Raw genomic sequence first — 23,434 nt, forward strand, 5'->3', positions numbered from 1 at the left:
ACACTAAAAGTATGTGCAATATACAATTAAAGTAGGAATTTGTTACTGATTGAGAATTGTTACTGGTGAATTGGTTTTCAGGTTTTGAGCATACATATATAATGTGTTTCAAATGCTGCTTGTAAAATTAAACCATCATCTAGAATAGAGTTAATTTGTTATAATCAAGCTACAAATAGGTTTTCTTAAACCAGAGATGCACTGCCCTTGTCTAAAGTTCTTATTGCACTGGTTTATATGTGTATGTGTGTTTTATTGTGTGTTTTTTTAATTTGTAAGTATTCTAAGAGTTTACTAATACTAAGGTTAAAATTTTCATGTTGACCTGAGCCTTTTGCAAATTTGCTTTGGCTCTATTGATTTGTCCATTATGTGTTACGTAAATATAACTTAAGTGGAGGGGGAAGTTTATGAATATAATATAGCTCTGTGTTTTAAACCTCAGAAACAGATTTGAGTGTTTCAGTGTTATAGAAACAGTGATGACTATTCATGCTCTGCTAGTCTATGCCTGCAACTCCAAATGTTTGTGGTTCAGTATTTCCCACCTACATTTCTGTTTGGTGACATTGCTCATTTTAACAAATATGACCGAGTCTAGTTTTTCTTTAAAAGGATAGTTTATGAGTAATCTTTAAAACCATTTCCATACCATCTGTATATAACCATTTCGGTAGAGAACACACTACACTGAACCCTGCTTTAGAGCTGTGTGTTGAGCTAAAAATATAATTTTTAAAAAATTGACTAGCAAAATCTATGGCCACACTGAGAAGCCTTTGAAAATGGCAAATACTTTTCATCACCAGTTGCCCAATTCATCTTTCTTCTGCTTCCTCAGCCTTGTAGCAAAGGCTACACAGCAGCCCACAATCCACAGTCTTTTTGGGAAAATTGGCCTGCCGCCTTCTTTAAGCTCAGTTTATTTTTGACTTACTTTCTTTGCTGTAGTTATGAACCTTGGGGCATTAAAATCCCATGGCAAGGAGCATAAGAGATGTTCTCATAGCTCTGCATTGTGTGAAATGTCCATCTTAGTTTTGTTAAAAAAAAAAAAAAGGAAACAGCCTCACTTTTTTGTGCTCCCTCAGAATTGCTTGCTATGTCTGTTAATACAGCTGAGCTTTTTGTTTTCTTCTCTTTTTGTCTCAAGATTGTATATGAAGGAGCCTTTTCTTCTCAGCTAACAGGCATATAAGGAAAACCATCTAGAGAGTTTTCTTTAGAAGTGACTCCCCATTAGCCTGGTGTGGTGGTGTGTGCCTATAGTCCCAGCCACTAGGAAAGCTGAGGCAGAAGGATCCCTTGAGCCTAGGAGGTTGAGGCTGCAGTGAGCTATGATCGCATCAGTCCACTCCAGCCTGAGCAACAGAGTGAGACCCTGTGTCTAAGTAAAGAAAAAGCCAGAAGTGACTCCCACTGCTTCTGTTGATTGGCCATAGGGCTTCCATGGGTGGAAACTTGCGAGGGAGTTTCTATTAGGTCTGGTCATGGAGAGATGATGTACCATCAAGGTAGACCCATCTTCCTGATGCACATTTGCTGTGCGAGCCAGAGTACAGTCATAGCATGGTATTCGCATTTCGTTTTCTCTGTCTCACTGAGACAACAATCTATACTGTTTTGGCAAGTTTGCATTTTAGTATTAATTTATAATTAGGGATTGTTCAAACTTCAGATCTGTTTACAGGTTGTAAAAATAAACTTCGGTATCAGTGCATCTACAAAAGTGTTATTTGGTAATCCAAATATTAGAGTTTCCCCAAATCCAAAAACGGTCAAAAATAAGTCCATTATCAATATAATTTGAAGAAGATTTTTAGTAGTACTGTTAAGTTCGTGCTTTCTTGGATGAGAAGAAGAAATGACACGGATACACTCCTGAGAAGACACTTGTTAAACATTGCATCGGAGAGTTGCCTTTGATAAATGTGGTATTAAATGCTTGAATGAAGAGAATGGTGGCAGAATGAGTGAGCAAGCAGATTGCCCCAGAGGGGCCAGTAATAATCACATGAGGGATAATCAGATTCCTGCGTATTCAGCATCTTCTCTATTCATGTGGAGTGAAAGCTGGTTTTTATACGGGAGATACGTAAAGTAGGCCCCGCAAAGAATATTTTTAAAATACAAAGGATCACCACAATCCTCTATTGAACATATAAGGATCCTCAGATTTAAATAAGTACTTTTTTTTTTTAATCAGAAGAACATTGTTGTTTGATTATATGTTTTTAAAAACCTGAAGCTTTTTTGGTGGCAGGACTTTTCAATAAATATTTATCTGGTCAAAATTTTTTATTTTGATTTTATTAAATGGGAAGAAAGCAAGCAGAAATAGTAAAATTCAGTAGGTTTAAAACAATCTATAAATGTATTTTATTTCCAAGAAAACTTAGGGTCTCAAAGCAAGATTTTAAAGTGATTTTTGAGAAGACTTGGGGGGACAATAATAGACATTCATGTCAAATCCCATATGGGGGATTTTTAAACATTTCTTTGAACTTTGAGGCCTGATTTAGGGGTGGGATTTTATTGCTTTTTGTTTTAAAGGATGAAATTTTGTGGAGTTTTAGTCTTTGATTCAGTCAGTATTTGGTTTATGTTAAATAAAAAATCAGTATCATGGAAAAGATATGACCATAATTTAGTCTCCTCAAGTGAAAAACAGGAGTTGCACTTTGAAAGATCTGCTTCAAGGCATAACTCTTGTAGTTGTCTGGTTTCAGGGATAGCTGTTTGAATTGTCAGTCTAAAGTACGTCATCAGGTTCACTTATTATCCGACCTTAATCTGGGATAAAGGTTTTGGTATTTGCCCACTTCTAGATAGAATGAATGAAAATGACACAAGCGTTTTATGAGCACTCTTTATCAGAAAGGTATTTCCTGGACCAGAAATGGGCAATAGTTACAATAGTTGATCCTCTGTTCTGGAAGCTTTGAAATTTATCAGAGAATGAAGTCATTCAGTACATCTGTTGTTGTTCTGTTGTTGTTGTTGTTGTTTTAATTGGGCAACCCTCAGAACTGAAGAGGTTCAGAGAACTCTCCAGGTTTATACTATACCTCAAGACCACATAGATTAGCTACTGCTTATTCTTTCACATGGGCTAGGCCTGTTCTCCTCCTCCAGACCTAGTATTCTAAGTTATTACCACATAGTATTTTTATGTTACCCATCATCTTTAAAAACATTATAGGCTGGGCATGGTGGCTTACGCCTGTAATCCCAGCACTTTGGGAGGCCAAGGCGGGCGGATCACGAGGTCAGGAGATCGAGACCATCCTGGCTAACATGGTGAAACCCCATTTCTACTAAAAATACAAAAAATTAGCCAGACGTGGTGGCGGGCGCCTGTAGTCCCAGCTACTCAGGAGGCTGAGGGAGGAGAATGGTGTGAACCCGGGAGGCAGAGCTTGCAGTGAGCCGAGATCGCACCACTGCACTCCAGCCTGGGCGAAAGAGCAAGACTCCATCTCAAAATAAATAAATAAATAAATAAATAAGACTCATTTCTCCATTTACATTTATTCTCAGATGATAAAATGTATACTGATACTATAACTTTCTTATGGTATCAGTTTTCTTTATTTTCTTGAATAAAATTACTTCTACCTTCACTTGGTCTTTATAATCCACTGTCCACATCATCTTCCTTTAAACCAATAGTCCCAGAAGAGACCCTCTGAAATTCTAGGACTGGGTATTAAAATGCCTGAACCTGTTATCTAAATCCTTTTTAAGAAACTTAATGTTCCAGCTCTTGAACTACACTGTGGAACAGTAATTTGTGCCCAATTTAGTGGAAGATAATGAGGCTCACTGTAAACACTACATTGTCCTGCAAAGTAATTCTGATGAGAGTTTACTGACTTCTAGAGCCATTCTCTTTAACCATCTGCAGGTCTAAGGATTAACTATATTTGTGATTTGTAATAAAACTGAGTTGTACAACACTGGGAAAAAAAAAAAAAGAAAGAAAAGAAATTCCAACCAAGAATTTCATATGCAGCCAAACTAAGCTTCATAAGTGAAGGAAAAATTAAATCCTTTTCAGACAAGCAAATGCTAAGGGCATTTGTTACCACCAGCTCTGCCTTACAAGAGGTCCATAAGAGAGTACTAAATATGAAAATGAAAGACCATTACTGATCACCACAAAAACACACTCAAGTACACACACTATTAACATTATAAAGCAAATATAATAATACAATCAAGTCTACATAACAATCAGCTAAAAACATGATGACAGGATAAATTCCACACATAAAAATATTAATCTTGAATGTAAACAGGTTAAATGCCCCTCTTAAAAAGCACAGCATGGCAAACGGGATAAAGAAGCAAGACCCAACTGTATGCTGTCTTCAAGAGACCATCTCACATAGAAGGACACTCACATGCTCAAAGTTAAGGGATGGAAGAAATCTATCAAGCAAATGGAAAACAAAAAGGAGCAGGGGTTGCTATTCTTATTTCAGACAAAACCAACTTTAAACCAACAATGATCAAAAAGGACAAAGAAGGGCATCACATAATGATAAAAAGGTTCAATTCAACAAGACTTAACTATCCTAAATGTATATATGCAGTCAACATTGGAGCACCCGGATTCATAAAACAATTTCATAGAGTCTTACAAAGAGATGTAGATAACCACAAACTAATAGTAGGAGACTTCAACATCCCACTGAAAGTACTGGGCAGATCACTGAGGCAGAATACTAACAAAGATATTCAGGATCTAAACTTGGTACTGGACCAAATGAACCTAACAGCCATCTACAGAACACTCCACTCAAAGACAACAGAATATATGTTCTTCTCATCTGCACAAGGAACATACTCTAAAACTGACTACACATTGGGCCGTAAAGCAATTCTCAACAAATTCAAAAAATCAAAATCATACCAACCTCACTCTCATACCACAGCACAGTAAAAACAGAAATCAATACCGACAAGATCTCTCAAAACATACAATTAAATGGACATTAAACAATCTACTCCTGAATGACTTTTGGGTAAACAATGAAATTCAGGCAGAAATCAAGAAATTATCTGAAACTAATTAAAACAAAGATGCAACATATGAAAATCTCTGGGACACAGCTAAAGTAGTGTCAAAAGCAAAGTTTACAGCACTAAATGCCCACATACATCAAAAAGTTAGAAAGATCTCAAATTAACAACCTAACATCACACCTAGGGAACCTGAAAAACAAGAACAAACCAACTCCAAAGCTAGCAGAAGAACAGAACCAAAATCAGAGCTGAACTGAATGAAACAGATGAGAAAAACCATACAAAAGATTAACAAAACCAAAAGTTGGTTCTTTAAAAGAATAAATAAGATTGATAGACTGCTAGCTATACTAATTTTTTAAAAAAGGGACAAGATCCAAAGAAACACAATCAGAAATGACAAAGGGGACATTACCACCAACCCCACAGAAATTTTTTTTAATCCTCAGAGACCATTACAAACACCTCTATGCACATAAACTAGAAAACCTAGAAGAAATGGATAAATTCTTAAACATATTATCTCCCAAGATTGAACCAGGATGAAATTGACACCCCGAACAGACAAATAACAAACAGTGAGTAAATCAGTAATAAAAATCCTACCAGCTAGAAAAAGCCCTGGACGAGAAAGATTCACAGCTGAATTCTACCAGATGTAAAAAGAACTGGTACCAATTCTACTGAAACTATTCCAAAAAGTCAAGGAGGGACTCCTTCCTAACTTATTCTGTGAGGCAAACATCATTCTGACACCAAAACCTGGCACAGACATAATGAAAAAAAAGAAAACTTTAGGCCAGTATCTCTGATGAACATAGATGCAAAAATCCTCAACAAAATACCGGCAAAACAAATCCAGCAGCACATGAAAAAGCTAATCCACCATGATCAAGTAGGCTTTATTCCTGGGATGCAAGGTTAATTCAACATAGGCAAATCAATAAATGTGATTATCACATGAACAGAACTAAAAACAAAAACCACATAATCTTCACAAGAGACAGAGAAAAGGCTTTAGGTAAAATTCAACATCTCTACATCTTAAAAACCCTCAACAAACTAAGCATTGGAGGTACATACCTCAAAATAATAAAAGCCATCTAAACAAACCCATAACAAATATCATACTGAACAGGCAAAAGCTGGAAGCACTCCCTTTGAGAACTGCAACAAGACAAGGATGCCCACTCTCACCACTCCTATTCAACATAATATTATAAGTCCTAGCCAGAGCAATCAGGCAAGAGAAAGAAATACAGTGCATTCAAATAGGAAGAGAGGAAGTAAAATGATCTCTCTTCACAGATGATGTAATGCTATACTAGAAAACCCTATCGTCTATGCCCAAAGGCTCCTAGATCTGATAAACATCTTCTGGAAAGTTTCAGGATACAAAATCAATGTACAAAAATCTGTAGTATTTCTCTATACAAATAATATCCAAGCTGAAAGCCAAATAAAGAATGCAATTCCATTCACAATAGCCACACAAATAAAATACTTAGCAATACAGCTAACCAGAGAGGTAAAGCAATTCTACAATGAGAATTATAACACGCTGCTGAAAAAATCAGAAGCAACACAAACAAATGAAAAAAAAATATTCTATGCTCATGGATAGGAAGAATCAATATTGTTAAAATGGCCACAATGCCCAAAGCAATTTACAGATTCAATGCTATTCCTATCAAACTACCAATGACATTTTTAACATAATTACAAAAAACCATTCTAAAATTCATTTGGAACCAAAAAGAGCCAAAGAGTCATAGCAACAGCAATCCTAAGCAAAAAGAACAAAGCTGGAGGCATCACACTACTCAACTTCAAAATATACTAAAAGGCTACAGTAACTATAACAGCATTGTACTGGCACAAAAACAGACACACAGACCAATGGAATAGGTTAGAGAACCCAGAAATAAAGCTGCACACCTAAAACTATCAAATCTTCAACAAAGTCGACAAAAACAAGCAATGGGGAAAGGACTTCCTATTCAATAAATGGTGCTGGGATAACTGGCTAGACATATGCAGAAAATTGAAACTGAACCCCTGCCTTTCACCATACACAAAAATCAACTCAGGATGCATTAAAGACTTAAATGTAAAACCTAAAGCTACAAAAACCCTAGAAGAAAACCTAAGAAATACCACTCTGGACATGGGCCCAGGTAAAAACTTGATGAAGATTCCAAAAGCAAATGCAAGAAAAACTGACAAGTGGAACATAATTCAAGAGTTTCTGCATAGCAAAAGAAACTATCAACAGAGTAAACAGACAACCTACAAAATGGGAGAATATATTTGCAAACTATGCATCCAACAAAGGTCTAACATCCAGAATCTATCAGGAACTCAAATGAACAAGCAAAAAATGACAACATTAAAAAATGGGCAAGGACATGAACAGACATTTCTCAAAAGACATACGTGCAGCCAACAAGCATATGAAAAAATGCTCAATATCACTAAACATTAAGGAAATGCAAATCAAAACCACCATGAGATACCATCTCACACCACTCAGATTGGCTATTACTAAAAAAGCTAAAAAACAACAGATGCTGGTGGTTGTGGAGAAAAGAGAACGTTTATACGCTGCTGGTGGGATATAAATTAGTTCAGCCACTGTGGAAAACAGTCTGAAGATTTCTCAAAGAACTTAAAATGGAACTACCATTTGACTCAGCAATCCCATTACTGCATATATTCCCAAAGGAATATAAATTATTCTACCATGAAGACTCATGCCCTCGTTGCAGCACTGTTCACAACAGCAAAGACATGGAACCAACCTAGATCCCCATCAATAGTGGACTGGATAAAGAAAATGTGGTACATATGCACCATGGAATACAACACAGCTACAAAAAAAAATTAGATTATGAGATCATGACCTTTGCAGCAACATGAATGGAGCTGGAGGCCATTATCCTAAGTATCCTAATACCACATGTGAAAATGTGGCATTTGGTTTTCTGTTCCTGCATTAATTCATTTAGAATAAGTGGGAGCTAAACACTGAGTATACATGGACACAAAAAAGGGAACAATACACACTGGGGCCTACTTGAAAGTGGAGGGTGGGAGGATGGAGAAGATTGAAAAACTACTATCAGGTATTATGCTGATGACCTGGGTGACAAAATTATCTGTACACCAAACCCCTGTGACATGTAATTTACCCATATAACAAACCTACATATGTACCCCCTAAATCTAAAATAAAGTTGGAAAGGAAAAAAAAGAAAATATCCAGGGGGGGGAAAAAACAATAAAAATAAGAACAATTAAAAATAATGCAAATAAAAAACAATATAACAGCTATTTTCATTGCATTAGATATTATAAGTAATCTAGAGATGATGTAAAGTATATGGGAAGATATGCATAAGCTGTATGCAAATACTACACCATTTTATGTAAGGGACTTGAGCATCCACAGATTTTGGTATTCTCAGAGGATCCTGGAACCAATCCCCAAAGATAATGAGGGCCAACTGTACTCTAACTTTAGTTCAACAATCCTTGCCTCAAAGAAGCCATTCCTGACCTTCTAGAATAGGTCAAATTCCCCTAATTATTTAATAGCAATAAGAGCTTCTCATTTTTGTAATGCATATTTTGGTTGCAATTTTATATGTGTGTGATTAAGTCTGCTTGACCCCACCATACTGTATTACTCTGTGAGCTCCAGAAACTTAGAGTTCGGTTTTTTGTTGTTTTTTTCTCACCATTCTACCTCCTATTACTAGCAGTGTTACATATGTAGTATGAATAAATAAATATTTCGTGAATGAATGAACAATCTGAATACTTAAGAATTTCTCCTGGCCGGGCATGGTGGCTCACGCCTGTAATCCAGCACTTTCAGAGGCCAAGGCAGGAGGACCACTTGAGGCCAGGAGTTCAAGACCAGCCTGGGTGACACAGTGAGACCTTGTCTCTACAAAAAAACATAAAAAATTAGTCACGCATGGTTAATACCTGTTGTCTCAGCTACTTGGGAGACTAAGGCAGGAAAATCATTGGAGCCCAGGAGTTGGAGATGGCAGTGAGCTGTGATCATGCCACTGCACTCCAGCCGAGGCAACACAGCAAAACCCTATCTCAAAATAAATTAATTTAATTAAATAAATAAATAAGTATCTTAAATGTATCTCCACATTTCCCTCACCCTGCCTACCACTTATTCAAATTTCCAGGGAGGGGGGCTCCTGATGTATGTTTCAAATTTATTTTTAAAAATATTCTGCAGGTAATACTGATACCATCTCCATTTGGATTATTAGGCCAAAGCTTTCTAATTAAATTGCTGGTATTAACAATTACTCAAACTGAAAGCATACTGCCTAAGAGAAAATAGTTGATTCACTTTGCAAATTCAGTTATAAAGTGAAAGCAAGCAACAAAGTCGCATAAAAAGCCAAAGGAATCTGATCAAGAAACATTCCAAGATATGAACTGAGAGTCAGAACAGATTTATCTCAATGATCTCCCCAACTATGGCACAATGTAATGACTAAAGAATATTTTACTGCATATATCCAATATACTCAGAGATGAGTAGGCAAGGTGTGGGTATCAAAACAAATACAAAATATTTAGTACCCACTCAGTATCTGTTGAGTTACTTAATTAGCTAAATGAATGAACACAGTATGGTCTCTTCCCTCAAAAGTTTTACAATTGAATTGAAAGACAAATTTTTAAACTCTACTCTTATAGTTGCAGAGAAAGATAAAATTAACATCAGAAAGTTTAAAATAATTAAATACTTTATTTAAGAACAGTTTGTTTACCAAGTTAGGACAGTGGTTATGATTTCTCAATTTACACATATTCCTTTTGAAAATCTTAGAAAAAATGTTTCACCAATGTTAAGGCACAACTCTTGAATATGCAGCGTAGTCTTCTCTCTTTATTCTGAATAACAGAAGCACGTAAATTAAATTATCCTCTTTGCACAATTATTCCCCCCAAAACTAATTTATAACATATAATTATCTCCCTAAAAAGCAGTTATAAACCATAAATTGAATATGAATAAAATATGAAAAAGAGCACAAATTTTAAAGCCCTCCATACAAAAAAAAATTAATACATTGGCTTTACCTATAAACCTTATTTTGTTAATGCTAAGCACAGAACCCTTATGGGCTCATAGGAGTCAGCAAACAGCTACAGATGAGTCTTCTTGTTAAGAATTCATTCAATGCTTCTCAGAATAGCAGATTTTAAAAAATGAATTCACTGAGGTTCTTAAACCTCTGAACATAAGGCAACAGTTCACAACTGATTTCAGAAATAGAAGGTAAGTATTAAATTACAAATTCTACTAGGTCAGTGGGAGTGGGCGGATTCACCTGGAGTGGAGCAGTGAAGGTTTATTTTACCTCTTTCAAGATCTCTCCATATATTCCACCAGTTTGAGATAGGCTGGGGGAGGAGGTGGAATAGCTTAAAAGGTTATATTTCTTATTTTAAAGTATAAAAACATACACTTAAAGGCTAAACCTATCTATAACCTACATCTTAATGTCAGCAAAACATACTGCTTTCTACCCAAATCACCAATTGAATCAGCCTCGCTCATGATTTCAGAGCATAAGGTGTCCAGAGAAGAAAACTCAAGACTGAATGGGCTGCCATAATGGGGAAGTACAGGTAGCCAAAGGCCCGCAATTGAGACAGCATTAGAGAAACTATCTACTATGTCTGAATAAGCTCCCCTACCTTACAAGCATCAACTACTACATTGAAACCATTCTGAGTGCTGCATTTCCTATATGTGCCTAGACTTGGTAATGCCTGATAAATTCTGTATATTACCACGTCTTGCATTTAATAGACAATTTGTTTAATGATACTAACTTTACTCACACTTAATTGACTTTCTCATATCCTGAGATTAATCTAAGAAAACTATTTCAAAGATAAATTTAAAATAATGTTTAAGGAACCCAGAATTTTTATTTAGAACACTGCTTTGACTTTTGTTATTACTTTGTATTTATTAGTATATCCTATTCATAATTTTGCACTGACTTTCAATATAAAATTAAATCTCTGCTTACACAAAGTAACTGTCAGCTCCAAATCAACATGAATGGAGTGACATTGAAAATATCATACTATTCCCCATAAAAAGAGTTTAATGCAAAATAATTATTACCTGGTATTTTACATTCGGTTTGTGTCTTTATCTCTACTCCCAGGCAAATATTCTCACTTAAGACCAGTGCCTTCACTGCTTCTTGTAAAGACATTTAATTTAATGTTATTGCATATTTATTTATTTTTTATGCTTATTCATACAGAATTTATTACTTTCTAGAATTCTGGGATAAGAATCATAATCACTAATGCAAAATACTCAATTTTTTAAATGTTGTATTTCTCGTTTTTAAATATTAATAGTTCACTATTCTAAGTTTTTCATGAATAAAAAACACGTCCTAAGTTCATGAAATCTGTGCGGTTCACTACTGTACCAGGTATTAAAACCTTAAGGGCTAATCCTCTTCACTTATGAGAATTTCTCAAGAATGAGTCAAATGCGCCACATTTAAATTTGCAGATTATTTTGTCTAGCTGCTCAATCAAGAGAAATACCACTCAAAGAAATCAATTCTAAATTCATGTCTTTAATGAATACTATGTTTTGCAACCTGTATAAAAACTGATCACCCAAGCACATGCAAAAGGAATATAGTTATCTTTAGTGGGCTTGCTAAAGTATTGACAACTAATCAGTGTCCTCTAAATACTCTTATTTTGGCAACAGACCACAAGGTTAACTTTTAGAAAATTCAGCTTGATACAAGAAAATAATTCATCATAATTAGACAATATAATTTTTCCACTTTTGAGACAAAATACATAAATCAATACTTGTTTATATGACTTGCAAAATGTCTATACACTAAGATTGCTACAGTCTATGAGGTAACCAAAGGTAAGTGATACACATCCTTTAGAAAACACAATTTGTCTGGGGGGATGATTGCACATGTATTTAAATATGTTAAAACCACTGAATTGTGTATTTTAAATGTGTGATTATATGGTATGTGAATTGTATCTCATGAAGGCTTTTTAAACAAAACAACACTGATGTAACTTAGACCAAAAAAAAAAACCACAATCTGTCACACATTGTTCTTTTCAGACATATTTTTATAAAGACAGAAATTAACATTTGTAGCATCAGCAGGTTTGATTAGCAAATGTTACCCATGTAGGTATAATTGTCTAATCAGTAGCCAAAGTGTGCCCTTGATGCTAATCACCCCTATAACTGAATAATCTACAAATTACAAAATGAGTTGTAATCCCCCATCCACTACCAGAACATGCCCTGTAATATACGGTGATTCTAAAAGAAACACAACCGCATGTGCCACCTCAATAGTTTCTCCAAACCTCCCAAGAGGAATATTTTTCTTTAAATGTTCTTCTTTCAAGTCTTTCGTCATATCTGTGTGTACAAATCCTAAAAGAGAAATGTCTGTTTAGTTGAAAAGGGTACACACTAAGACATCTGCTGAATTTCAAAAAAAAAAATAAATTTGTTTCTGAAAATTTTAATTTGAAATTATTTTTTAAAAAAATTTTTTTTGAGACAGGGTCTCGCTATGTCACCCAAGCTAGAATGCAGTGGTGCAAACACGACTCACTGTAGCCTGGACCTCTGGGGCACAGGTGATCCTCTTGCCTCAGCCTCCCAAGTAGCTGGGACTACAGGCATGCACCACCACACCTGGCTAGTTTTTGTACTTTTTGTAGAGTTGGGCCAGGCTGATCTCAAACTTCTGGACTCAAGGGATCGGCCCACCTCAGCCTCCCAAAGTGCTGGGATTACAGGCATGAGCCACCATACCCACCCTATAATTTGAAATTATTAATAAACCTTGTTTATAAAATAGTTTTGTTGGCCAGGTGCAGTGGCTCATGACCGTAATCCCAGCACTTTGGGAGGCCAAGGTGGGCAGATCACCTGAGGGCAGGAGTTCGAGACCAGCCTGCCCAACATGGTGAAACCCCGTCTCTACTAAAAATACAAAAAATTAGCTGGGGGTGGTGGTGGACGCCTGTAATCCCAGCTACTCAGGAGGCTGAGGCAGGAGAATCGCGTGAACCTGGGAGGTGGAGGTTGGAGTGAGCCGAGATTGTGTCACTGCACTCCAGCCTGGGCGACAAGAGTGAAACTCCATCTCAAAAAAAGCAAAACAAAACAAAATAGTTTTGTTAGTAATCAAGACACCAAGCCTACATTTTTATACAATTTAACTCAATGAATACTTATTGGACACTAAAATATCTGACCCCCAAGTATCTGGCCCACCTAGCAAAATATAAGTAGGTAGACACAAACATGAATAAAACAAAATTCCACTCTTTGGGGAACCTATGATTTGTGGAGGAAATGGTCACTTGCACACCCGATTATAATGTAAGGAAGTCTGGTGAATATCCTGATAGAAGTATATATAAAATATCACAGAATAGATTAATTTTCACTTAGGTAGGGATAGAAAAGTAGAAAGTAGTATCAAGGGAAGGAAGGCATCACAAAAGTGGTCACATGAACTGATTTGGTAGCTGATGATTAGAAAGGCCAGTATTTCCCATATCTGGATTTTAAAATCTTATGGTCATATCCAATTCTGATACAAGTAAACACAGAAAATTCAAATTCAGTAAAGCCTGCCAAGAAAATGTTCTAAAGAATGTATTAAGTTCTACAGTATAAAGAACTAACTACATAATATATAACCAACCAATCCTAAATAACTACAAATACATACCAGGGAGAACTGTAGACTTATGAAGAAAATCTTACAAGATTAATACAGGACATACAAATACATATTAATAAAATGCTTAACCCATATAATCAGTATCCTGTATATTACTCAATCATTTGGGTTTTTAAAAAGAAAGCAATATTAATCCTCATGAAAAGAACAGAAAAACATTTTTAAGGTCATGAAAAATAGATGGACTAAAAGTTCAACATGACGTGTGAAGTAAACATTTAATGTGCAATCTCAAAAATACAGTTTTCAAATTGCCTGTTAAAACTAAATCATTTATAGCTCAAACTATAGATAAACCTAAATATATTACCTTTTAAAGTACCATAATAAATGTGAAGTAAACAATGAATTAAGAATTAACATTAGGCCATTGGTTTATTATGCAATACTATGTAATTACTTAACTTTCCTTTCTTTAGGTTTGCAGTTATAAATATCTACGCATTTTCTTAAAAGTCTTGTGAAAAATATTCACAGATTTGTCTATCATGAAGCTTATGAATGACACTTTCATTAGAAAAAACTGAAACAAGCTGAATGTCTTTCAATAAGAAACTGGTTAAATAAGTTATGATACAGCCATACAACAGAATAATGCAGGTATTAAAAATAATGCTATATGTTCTCACTTGTAACTCAGAGCTAAAGAATGTGTACACGTGGATGTGATCACAATGGAGATTCAGAAGGGTGAGAGGGTGGGACAGAGGTGAATAAGAAATTACCTAATAGGTACAATGGGTGTTATTCAGGTGACAGATACCCTAAAAGCCCTGACTTCCCACTATGAAATCTATGCATATAACCAAACTGCATCTGCACCTGCATTCATTTGTATTTATACAAATAAATGAATAAGATAAAAATAAAAAATAAAAATTATGCTATAGAAGGATACTTAAATCTAAAAGTAACATTTGTGTATAAAATGTAGGTTACAAATGAATTAAGTTATACCACTATTAAAAACACAACAAAGAACTTATACTAATGACTGAAAAAAGTACTATATACCAAAATATTAACAGTGATTATCATTAGATACTAGAATTACAGGTAATGATTTTTATTTTCTTTATATTTTTCTGCTCTTTCCAAACTGTCTACAACAGATATATATATTATTTTTGTATTCAGATAAAAAGTTGTTGAAAAAATACACACAGTACTACCTTCAGATAGTCTGTAATGAAGGCCTGGAATAACAAAACTAATTTTGTATTATGTATGTTTCACTGTGAAATTACACAGTGAAATACAGTCTTCTCTGCCATAAAATCTTACCACATTTATTTTAAAAGTCAGCAATATTTCCTTCATATCCTCTCATCTTTAAGAAGAATGAGAAGGCCAGAAGGAATGCAAGAATAAAAGGAGAAGCAGCTAACACAGATATTGATACTAGCCTCTGCAGAATTTCCAACAAACTATAAATGAAACTTAATTTACAGCGAAGAGCCACAATAATCAACAGGCAATCCAATCAGCTTAAGAACAATATCATGGGGGTTCTCGCTGTCCAAAGTTTTCTGTCTTTAGATACATGTATTTTCCTTTTTTTTTTTTTTTTTTTTTGAGACAAGAGTCTCACTCTGTCACCAGGCTGGAAGGCAGGGGTGCGATCTCGGCTCACCGCAACCTCCCGGGTTCAAGCGATTCTCCTGCCTCAGGCTCCCCAGTAGCTGGGACTACAGGCACACGCCACCACGCCCAGCTAATTTTTGTATTTTTAGTAGAGACGGGGTTTCACCAGGTTGGCCAGGATGGTCCTGAACTCCTGACCTCAGGTGATCCACCCACCTCAGCCTCCCAAAGTGCTAGGATTACAGGCGTGAGCCACTGTGCCCAGCCAACAAAAGTATTTTCAAAAGTGCCTCAGAGAGTATCCTAGGAAGAAAACCTCATCTCACACTTGTAATAAAAGCAGAATGAATAAAAATTGTCAAAAACATGTAAAAGTTCACGTTATCTTCTCAAAGATAAGACACAATTATCCTTTAAGTTCTTTTCGAACTCTAGCAAAATTAGCATAGAATACTTCCTAGTAACTCTCACAAACTGTCAGCATAAAAATCGATGCATTTTAACCTAAAAAACAAAAACAGAAAAACACAATAAACTACAGTAGAAATGGTTTGCAAGAAAGACCTTGTGACTATGCAAATCCCAGGCTCAACTTCTGACTCTGCTGGCCTGGCCTTTTCTCAAAGGCAGTATTTTGTGGTTAAAAAAAACCACTGGATTAGGACACATTAAACTAGATTCTGTTCCCTGCTCTGCTGATACTATTAAAGCTATCACCCGAGAAAAGTCATGTGCTGAGACCAGCTCGGTCACGGAGACCTTAACACAGCAGCACTAGAGGAATTAAAGACACACACAGAAATATAGTGTGGAGTGGGAAATCAGGGGTCTCATAGCCTTCAGAGCTGAGAGCCTCAAACAGACATTCACCCACATATTTATTGACAGCAAGCCAGTGATAAGCATTGTTTCTATAGATGATAGATTAACTAAAAGTATTCCTTACGGGAAACAAAGGGATGGGCCGAAATAAAGGGATGGGTCTGGCTAGTTATCAGCAGCAGGAGCATGTCCTTAAGGCATAGATCGCTCATGCTATTGTCTGTGGTTCAGGAACGCCTTTAAGTGGTTTTCCACCCTGGGTGGGCCAGGTGTTCCTTGCCCTCATTCCGGTAAACCCACAATCTTCAGCGTGGGTGTCATGGCCATCACGAACAGGTCACGGTGCTGCAGGGATTTTGTTTATGGCCAGTTTTGGGGCCAGTTTATGGCCAGATTTGGGGGCCTGATCCCAACAGTCATGTACTATCTGCAACTGAATACCATTTCTGTATCATAAAATGAATGAAATAGGTGGAAAATGACAGATCTCTGAGGTTTCTTTTCTGTTTTTTCTTTTTTGCTTTTTTTCTTTTGAGACAGTCTGGCTCTGTCACCCAAGCTGGAGTGCAGTGGCACAATCGCGGCTCACTGCAACCTCTGACTCCCAGGTTCAAGCAATTATCCTGCCTCAGCCTCCCCAGTAGCTGGGACAACAGGCACCTACCACCACACCTGGCTAGTTTTTTTGTTTGTTTTTTGTTTTGTTTTGTTTTGTTTTGTTTTGAGACGGAATTTGGCCCCTGTCACCCAGGCTGGAGTGCAATGGCATGATCTCGGCTCACTGAAACCTCCGCCTCCCGGGTTCAAACAATTCTTCTGCCTTAGCCTCCCGAGTAGTTAGGATTACACGCATGCATCACCACACCAGGCTAATTTTGTATTTTTAGTGGAGACAGGGTTTCACCAGGTTGGTTGGGCTGGTCTCAAACTACTGGCCTTAAGTGATCAGCCTGCCTTGGTCTCCCAAAGTACTGGGATTACAGGCGTGAGCCACCATGCAGCCTGGCCTGAGGTTTCTTTTACCCTACAACACTACGATTCAAAGATTAAAAGTATGCCTCATTAAGTACTCTTCATGACAACTTGACTTGAACTTTAGGAATGTAAGTTCCCTTAAAAGGGCCCTCAGTTCTTACATTGGTAGGTACATAGAGGTTAGAATACTTCCAATTCAAGAAGCACTAACGCTAACCTGGGTTTTCATCCATGCTGTGTTGAAAGGAACTGATCGGCCCTTCTTCTGGGTGGATGTTAGTTCTGATACGTTTGTCCTTTCAGAGACAAAAAGTAAGGCCACAAAAGTTGTGAGTGACCATTTGAACAGGTTTTTTCACCTCGGGAAAAAAGCAGATCTAGAATAAGGCATGAGATACTGGAAGGTCTTCAAGCCTTAGACAGGCAAGGAGACCTAAGCAGTGAGACACTTTCAGGGACAATCCCAGTGAGATGGAAAGATGACCTCTACCACACAGACATGGGCTGACATCCTTCTTTCTGCTTGTACTACTTTCTAGTCTGTGCTCTCTCTCCTTGGCCCCAAAGGACTCTCCCCCATATCATCCTTTCATTTCATTTGTAAAACTCTAGAAATTTTGCTCTACTCCCCTTTTTGCTAGGTATACATTTACAATGCCTTTCACACTAGGCTATAAACATTACAAACTACCAGTAGGTGCCACTGTCCAACAAATAATGCTACTGCATCTCCTGGAGAGTTAGACGTTTCCAGTTTGGAGGTCAGACATGTGATCCCCCAAAAACAACCAAGTAGGCTAGATATGGAACAGATAAAGGCTAACATCTTGAAGCTTTTAATAAGGTCTTGTTAAATGTTATAGCCTGGATTCCTCTCTGCTATAGTCTATGTCTATGTTAGGTCAGATCTGTACAAGAGAGAGTGGTGCCCTCTGAATCCAACATGATTACAGGAAGTCCAGAACAGGAATGATGATGTTCAGCCACCCACCTCGAATGAAAAGTCTCCCTCCACTGCTCAAGCTTAGAAGATAAGGGTGTGATTTATTTAGGGAAAGCTTGCCACAACCTCTCCCCAGACCTATGAATGGATACTTGGAATAACAAATATCAGGGGACAGCTGCTAGCCATCACTGAACTCTGCACTAAAAGTAAAGTGCGTGAGAGAGGCCAAGTTGAAAGGAAGGGATGAATTCACCAATGCTGGTTTTTCCTCTTTGATTATGTTATTTTCTATGGAGGACATGAACATGTCCAAAGAGCCTCTCTTCATTTTCTGTAGCTTTTTAAAAAATTTATAAACTTTACATTTTTGAGGAATTTTAGGTTTACAGAAAAATTGAACACAACGTTCAGATAGATCCCGTGCACCCCCTTTTCACATCACCCCCCCTTTCCATTTCCCCCTATTACTAACATCTTACCTTAGTGTGGCACATTTATTACAAGTGATAAACCAATATTGATACATTATTAAGTAAAGTCCATAGTTTACATTAGGGTTCACTCTTTATTTATTTATTTATTCATTTATTAATACCATTTTGTCTTCACAAGCTAAGGGTTCACTCTTTAGACTGTACAGTTCTACAGGTATGGACAAATGCATAATATCATGTGTCCACCATTACAGTAGCAGACAGAATAGTTTTACTGCCCTAATAATCTGTCTGTAGCTTTTTAAAACTCAATCTGTCCCCACTTTATCAGAAATTAAATAAAATTTATCAGAAATTAAATTAAAAATGTAAAGCTAGTCTCTAATGATAAATTACTCTGGGCTGTATGGAACTTCCATGTCATTTTATATTAAAGGTTATGAACCACGTGATCTTCATTTATAAATATATTCACAACCCAGGGCATGACATATAAATGGTCTCTTGGGTTCCATATCATGTATCACAGACCTGAAGAGAGAGATTAATAGTCCTTAAACAACTCACACACCCTTCTTTCTACTTGTATTACTTTCCGGTCTGTGCTCTCTCTCCTTGGCCCCAAAGGACTCTCCCCCATATCATTCTTTCACTTCATTTATACAATTCTGGAAATTGTGCTCTACTCCCCTTTTTGCTAGGTATATATTAACAATGCCTTTCAAACTAGGCTATAAAATTTACAGACTACCAGTAGATGCCACTGTCCAACAAATGATGCTACTACATCACCTGGACAGTCAGAGGTTTCCAATTGGCTACAAAGTTATCACTTCTTAACTCAACGAAAAGATAACTGAAATGACAAGCATTAAACCAATTTAGAGCAAAGATACTTCTAGTTTAGTTCCATATATTTGATTAAAAACCCAGTTCAATTTTTATAGGAACTCTTTAGGAACAGGGACACTCTTGCTCAAAAAGGTAAATGCATGGCTCCTGCCCAATGAGGATTTATATTTGATAAACTCTAAAGATATAGGCCAGGTGTGGTGGCTTATGCCTGTAATCCCAGCTACTACTGAGGCAGGAGGATCGCTTGAACCCAGAAGGTCGAGGCTGCAGTGAGCCAAGACTGCACCACTATACTCCAACCTAGGCAACAGAATGAAACCCCATCTCAAAAAAATTTTTAAACAATTTTTTTAAAAAGATTATATCCTTTATCAATTTCTGACTAGCTATAAAGTATAAATAGAAACACCTCATTTACATATCCCTAGGTCATTATTTTAGTTTTCAACATTTTTATATACATCAGAGCCTTTATATTTAAAAAGGCATCAGGATTTTAGCCTATCACTAGTACTAACAATTGTGAGATGGGGCACTATTTGATGTATCTGTCAGCTCAGATGTCCACTCTTTGATGTAAGTTTCTAGGACTCAGAAAGAACAAAAACAACCCAACACTTTTCTAAGGGAGAAGAAATAAGGCTCTTACCAAAAAGCTAAACCAAGATTTTAACCAGAACAAATTTCTATGTCTTAATATTATATTTGTAGAGGGAAGCAGAGTGGGAAATCAACTTCATTCCAAACAGCACATAAGAACACTTAGAATATCTTCTCTGAGTAGCTAACAAACTCATGCAAATCTTTGTCAACAAGATTTTCTCCAAGTAGTAAACATAAAAGCTCTTCAACTTAAAAAATAAATAAAGTACTGAAACACTTAAGGTATCCTGTAGAAATAAACATAATACTATTTGTCAAAATTAAAAATGCACATACCTCTGAAGCCTTTGCAGTTCCAGTCCCAAGATTACACTCATATACTTGCAAATGTGCAAAATAAACTCCATACAAGTATTGTCACTGCATCATTAGTTATAACAGAAAACGTTCAGAACAAAACTAAATGTCCATCAAAAGGCAACAGGTTAAATAAATTAGGTATACCTTTAAAACAAACATCATTTTCTGTTTTCATTCAGTCACTAAAAGTGACACAACAGTCACAAAACACCAAATATTACATGATTCCATTTATATGAAATGTCCAGAATACGCAAATCTGTAGATACAGAAAGTAGTTTAGTGTACTGGGGAGATTGGAAAGAAATAGGGAATGAATGCTAATGGGTTTAGGATTTCTTTAAGGATGATGAAAACGTTCTAAAATTTACTGTGGTGAAGATTGAACAATTCTGGGACTATACTAAAACCACTGAATTGACTGAATTGTAAACTTTAAATGGGTGAATTCTATGGTATGTGAATTGTATTTCCACAAAGCTGTTATTTAAAAAAGTGAAGCAGCTCTATATGGAATAACACAGAAACATCACCAAGGTATCTTGTTCTATGAATAAAGGAAGATACAGAAAGCTGTGAATTGCATGATACAATTTGTGTTTTCTTACACTCATGCCCAGCACGCTTTATTGGCTTATATATGAAATACAAAACAAACTTTGTAGTTAACAGCAACTACTTTTAAGTAACCGAATATCCAGAGGAGAAAAGACTCTTTATGCCTTTTTGTACTTTTGAATTTTGTACAATATGTATTATCTATTCAAAACACATATATTTTTAAGGTAATACAGCCATTATAGTTTCCATTTATCAAATATTATTTCTAATATTCAATATTTTCCAATCAGTATGATTTTCCCATGAAGTTTATTTTATATTTAAAGTAATACCAAAGATTAGCAGCTATTGATCTTTAAAAAGTCAACAGTATTAGGCAATGAATGGCAGCCTAATTTATTATTTTCCTTGTTCCTTGCTTTTCCTGTTATAATTTGCTTTTAAACTGTTTTCCTGCTAATTGGAAACTCCATTTGAAGGTGACCAGGAAAACTGACATAAAAGGACACATATTTGTTAACTGTGATGTTTGTTAGCTGTGTTACAAGATCTGTTGAAGAATCTGGTTGAAATTACTATCTAAAATAAAGTTGGTAAATAATCCACAGAACTGATTTAATTCTACTATTTCAAGTTGCACTTTGCTTCTGACAAATGATGCATATTCATACCATCAAATCTGCTAAATATACATAAAGGCCACTCTATTAAATGGCCACATTTTCAGCTACAGGTTTTTATCTGTAGTATAAATTGCACTGGAAATCTATAATATATAAATATATATTATGCTCTATAAGGGTTGTATGCTCATCAAAAAAGGAGAGTGATAAATAAAACCACCACTTTCAAAAAAAAAAAAAAAACTGCACTGGAAAGTAAAATCTTTAAGAAAGAAAGACTACAACCACACTTCCATAACAATCTTAAAACTTCCCCTTAGTATGCAAACTGGATTCCCACTATTTAGTCTACTGCCTTGACAACTATTTACTCTAAACTAGACAAAATTAAGCATTCTTTCCTTCTTCAACATTTCTATAGCACCATATATGTACCTCTATTTTACATTCGTCATATGACACTGCAATTATTTGTTTACATGTCAGTCTTTTTCACTATACTTAGCTCCTTGTGCAGAAATATCTTATTCATTCCTGTAATTTGGGGAGCTAGCTCAGCCCCTACATGTAGGAGACATGCCAGAAAGTTTGCTGCATGAGTTATTGTTAGCTAAGAACACTTCCATTCCCCTAAACCATTCTTTTAAATTATCATGAACTAAAATTAACCCCTCATTACCCACAGTATTCCAATCCTGAAAAGAGAAGGAAGCAAATACATGTAGTTCCAAACCACAAATAATTTATTCCACAGATAGTTCATCTAGGCTAACGCTAAAAATCAATCAGCTTGCATAAAGCATACACAAAGGGAAAACAGTGCTAAGACAACAACAATGCTGCTTTTGGATTGTTTTTTCTTTTTCTTTCTCTCCCTACTCCCAGCAAATAGATGTATCTGAACCACAGTCACTTATCAAATATTCATAGATTTAGAATGTCTGAATGCAGCTAGTCACTGTGAGAAAAAAAAAAAAAAAGAAAAGAAAAGAATTGAAATAAAGACACACTATAGACCAAAAGGGTTAACAGGATATTTTGATAAATCCCTGATACCTGCTGGCTCAACTTCAGTGCCAAAGAAAACACCAACTGTAAGGTCCAAGCTGGAGCCATTAGTGACTGGAAAGGGAAAGGTAGCAAAGGTCTACTTCAGCCCTCTCTTTCTTACAAACGACCAGCAAACCAAAATAAACTGCCTTTTCTTATATAGGTGATTAATTCTTAAGTACCTACAGTAGGCTAGGACAAAGATTCCATGGCTAACTGGCAGAGGTAGATAAAAACACTTGTGTTACTCAAAAACCAAGTAAATACCTAATCAAAATTTCTAGCACACCAGCTAATTAGTGATGATATATTTTTGAGTTTTAGCACCTTTTTATTACCCTCTTCATTAATCCAGGCAATTTTATCAACTAGTACCTTGGCAAAAGGCAAATAATGGAAAAGTAAAAATTAGGAAAATGGGAGGTTCCAGATAGTTTAGACAGACCATAGTAGTAAAAGGACAAAACTATCTAAAGTTTGTGTAATGATATAAAGAAAATCTAAAAAGAATTTTTTTTTAATTTTTATAGAGACAGGGTCTCAACAGGGTCTTGCTCTGTCACCTAGGCTGGAGTACAATGGCATGATCATAGCTCACTGCAACCTCCAACTCCTGGGCTCCAGCAATCCTCCTGCTTCAGCCTCCCAAATAGCTGGGACTATAGGTGTGCACCACCACACCCAGCTAATTTTTTTTTTTTTTTTTTCGGTACAGACAGCATCTTGCTATGTTGCTCAGGCTGATCTGGAACTCCTGGCCTC

The 23,434-nt window shown here is 36.1% G+C and overlaps 1 protein-coding gene across 19 annotated transcripts in view; it reads right to left on the reverse strand.

The window, feature by feature from the left end:
- CBR4 (carbonyl reductase 4) overlaps positions 1–23,434 on the reverse strand; it is a 158,656-nt gene that overhangs the window by 119,889 nt on the left and 15,333 nt on the right. For 3 of the 19 annotated variants that reach the window (XM_526726.7, XM_009448559.5, XM_016952491.4), the window contains one exon: positions 9,798–12,532. The exons of 6 other annotated variants lie outside the window; for them this stretch is intronic. In XM_526726.7, the coding sequence (XP_526726.4) occupies positions 12,354–12,532 (179 nt within the window). In that variant the 3' untranslated portion in view covers positions 9,798–12,353. Of the gene's footprint in view, positions 1–8,854; positions 8,984–9,797; positions 12,533–20,414; positions 20,499–20,582; positions 20,698–22,423; positions 22,581–23,434 lie in introns of those variants that run through there. 10 more of the 19 variants (XM_063809167.1, XM_063809166.1, XR_010156369.1 and 7 more) reach the window with 9 other exon arrangements.

The sequence above is a fragment of the Pan troglodytes genome, chromosome 3 (genome assembly GCF_028858775.2).
Source record: "Pan troglodytes isolate AG18354 chromosome 3, NHGRI_mPanTro3-v2.0_pri, whole genome shotgun sequence".
Lineage (NCBI taxonomy): Eukaryota > Metazoa > Chordata > Mammalia > Primates > Hominidae > Pan > Pan troglodytes.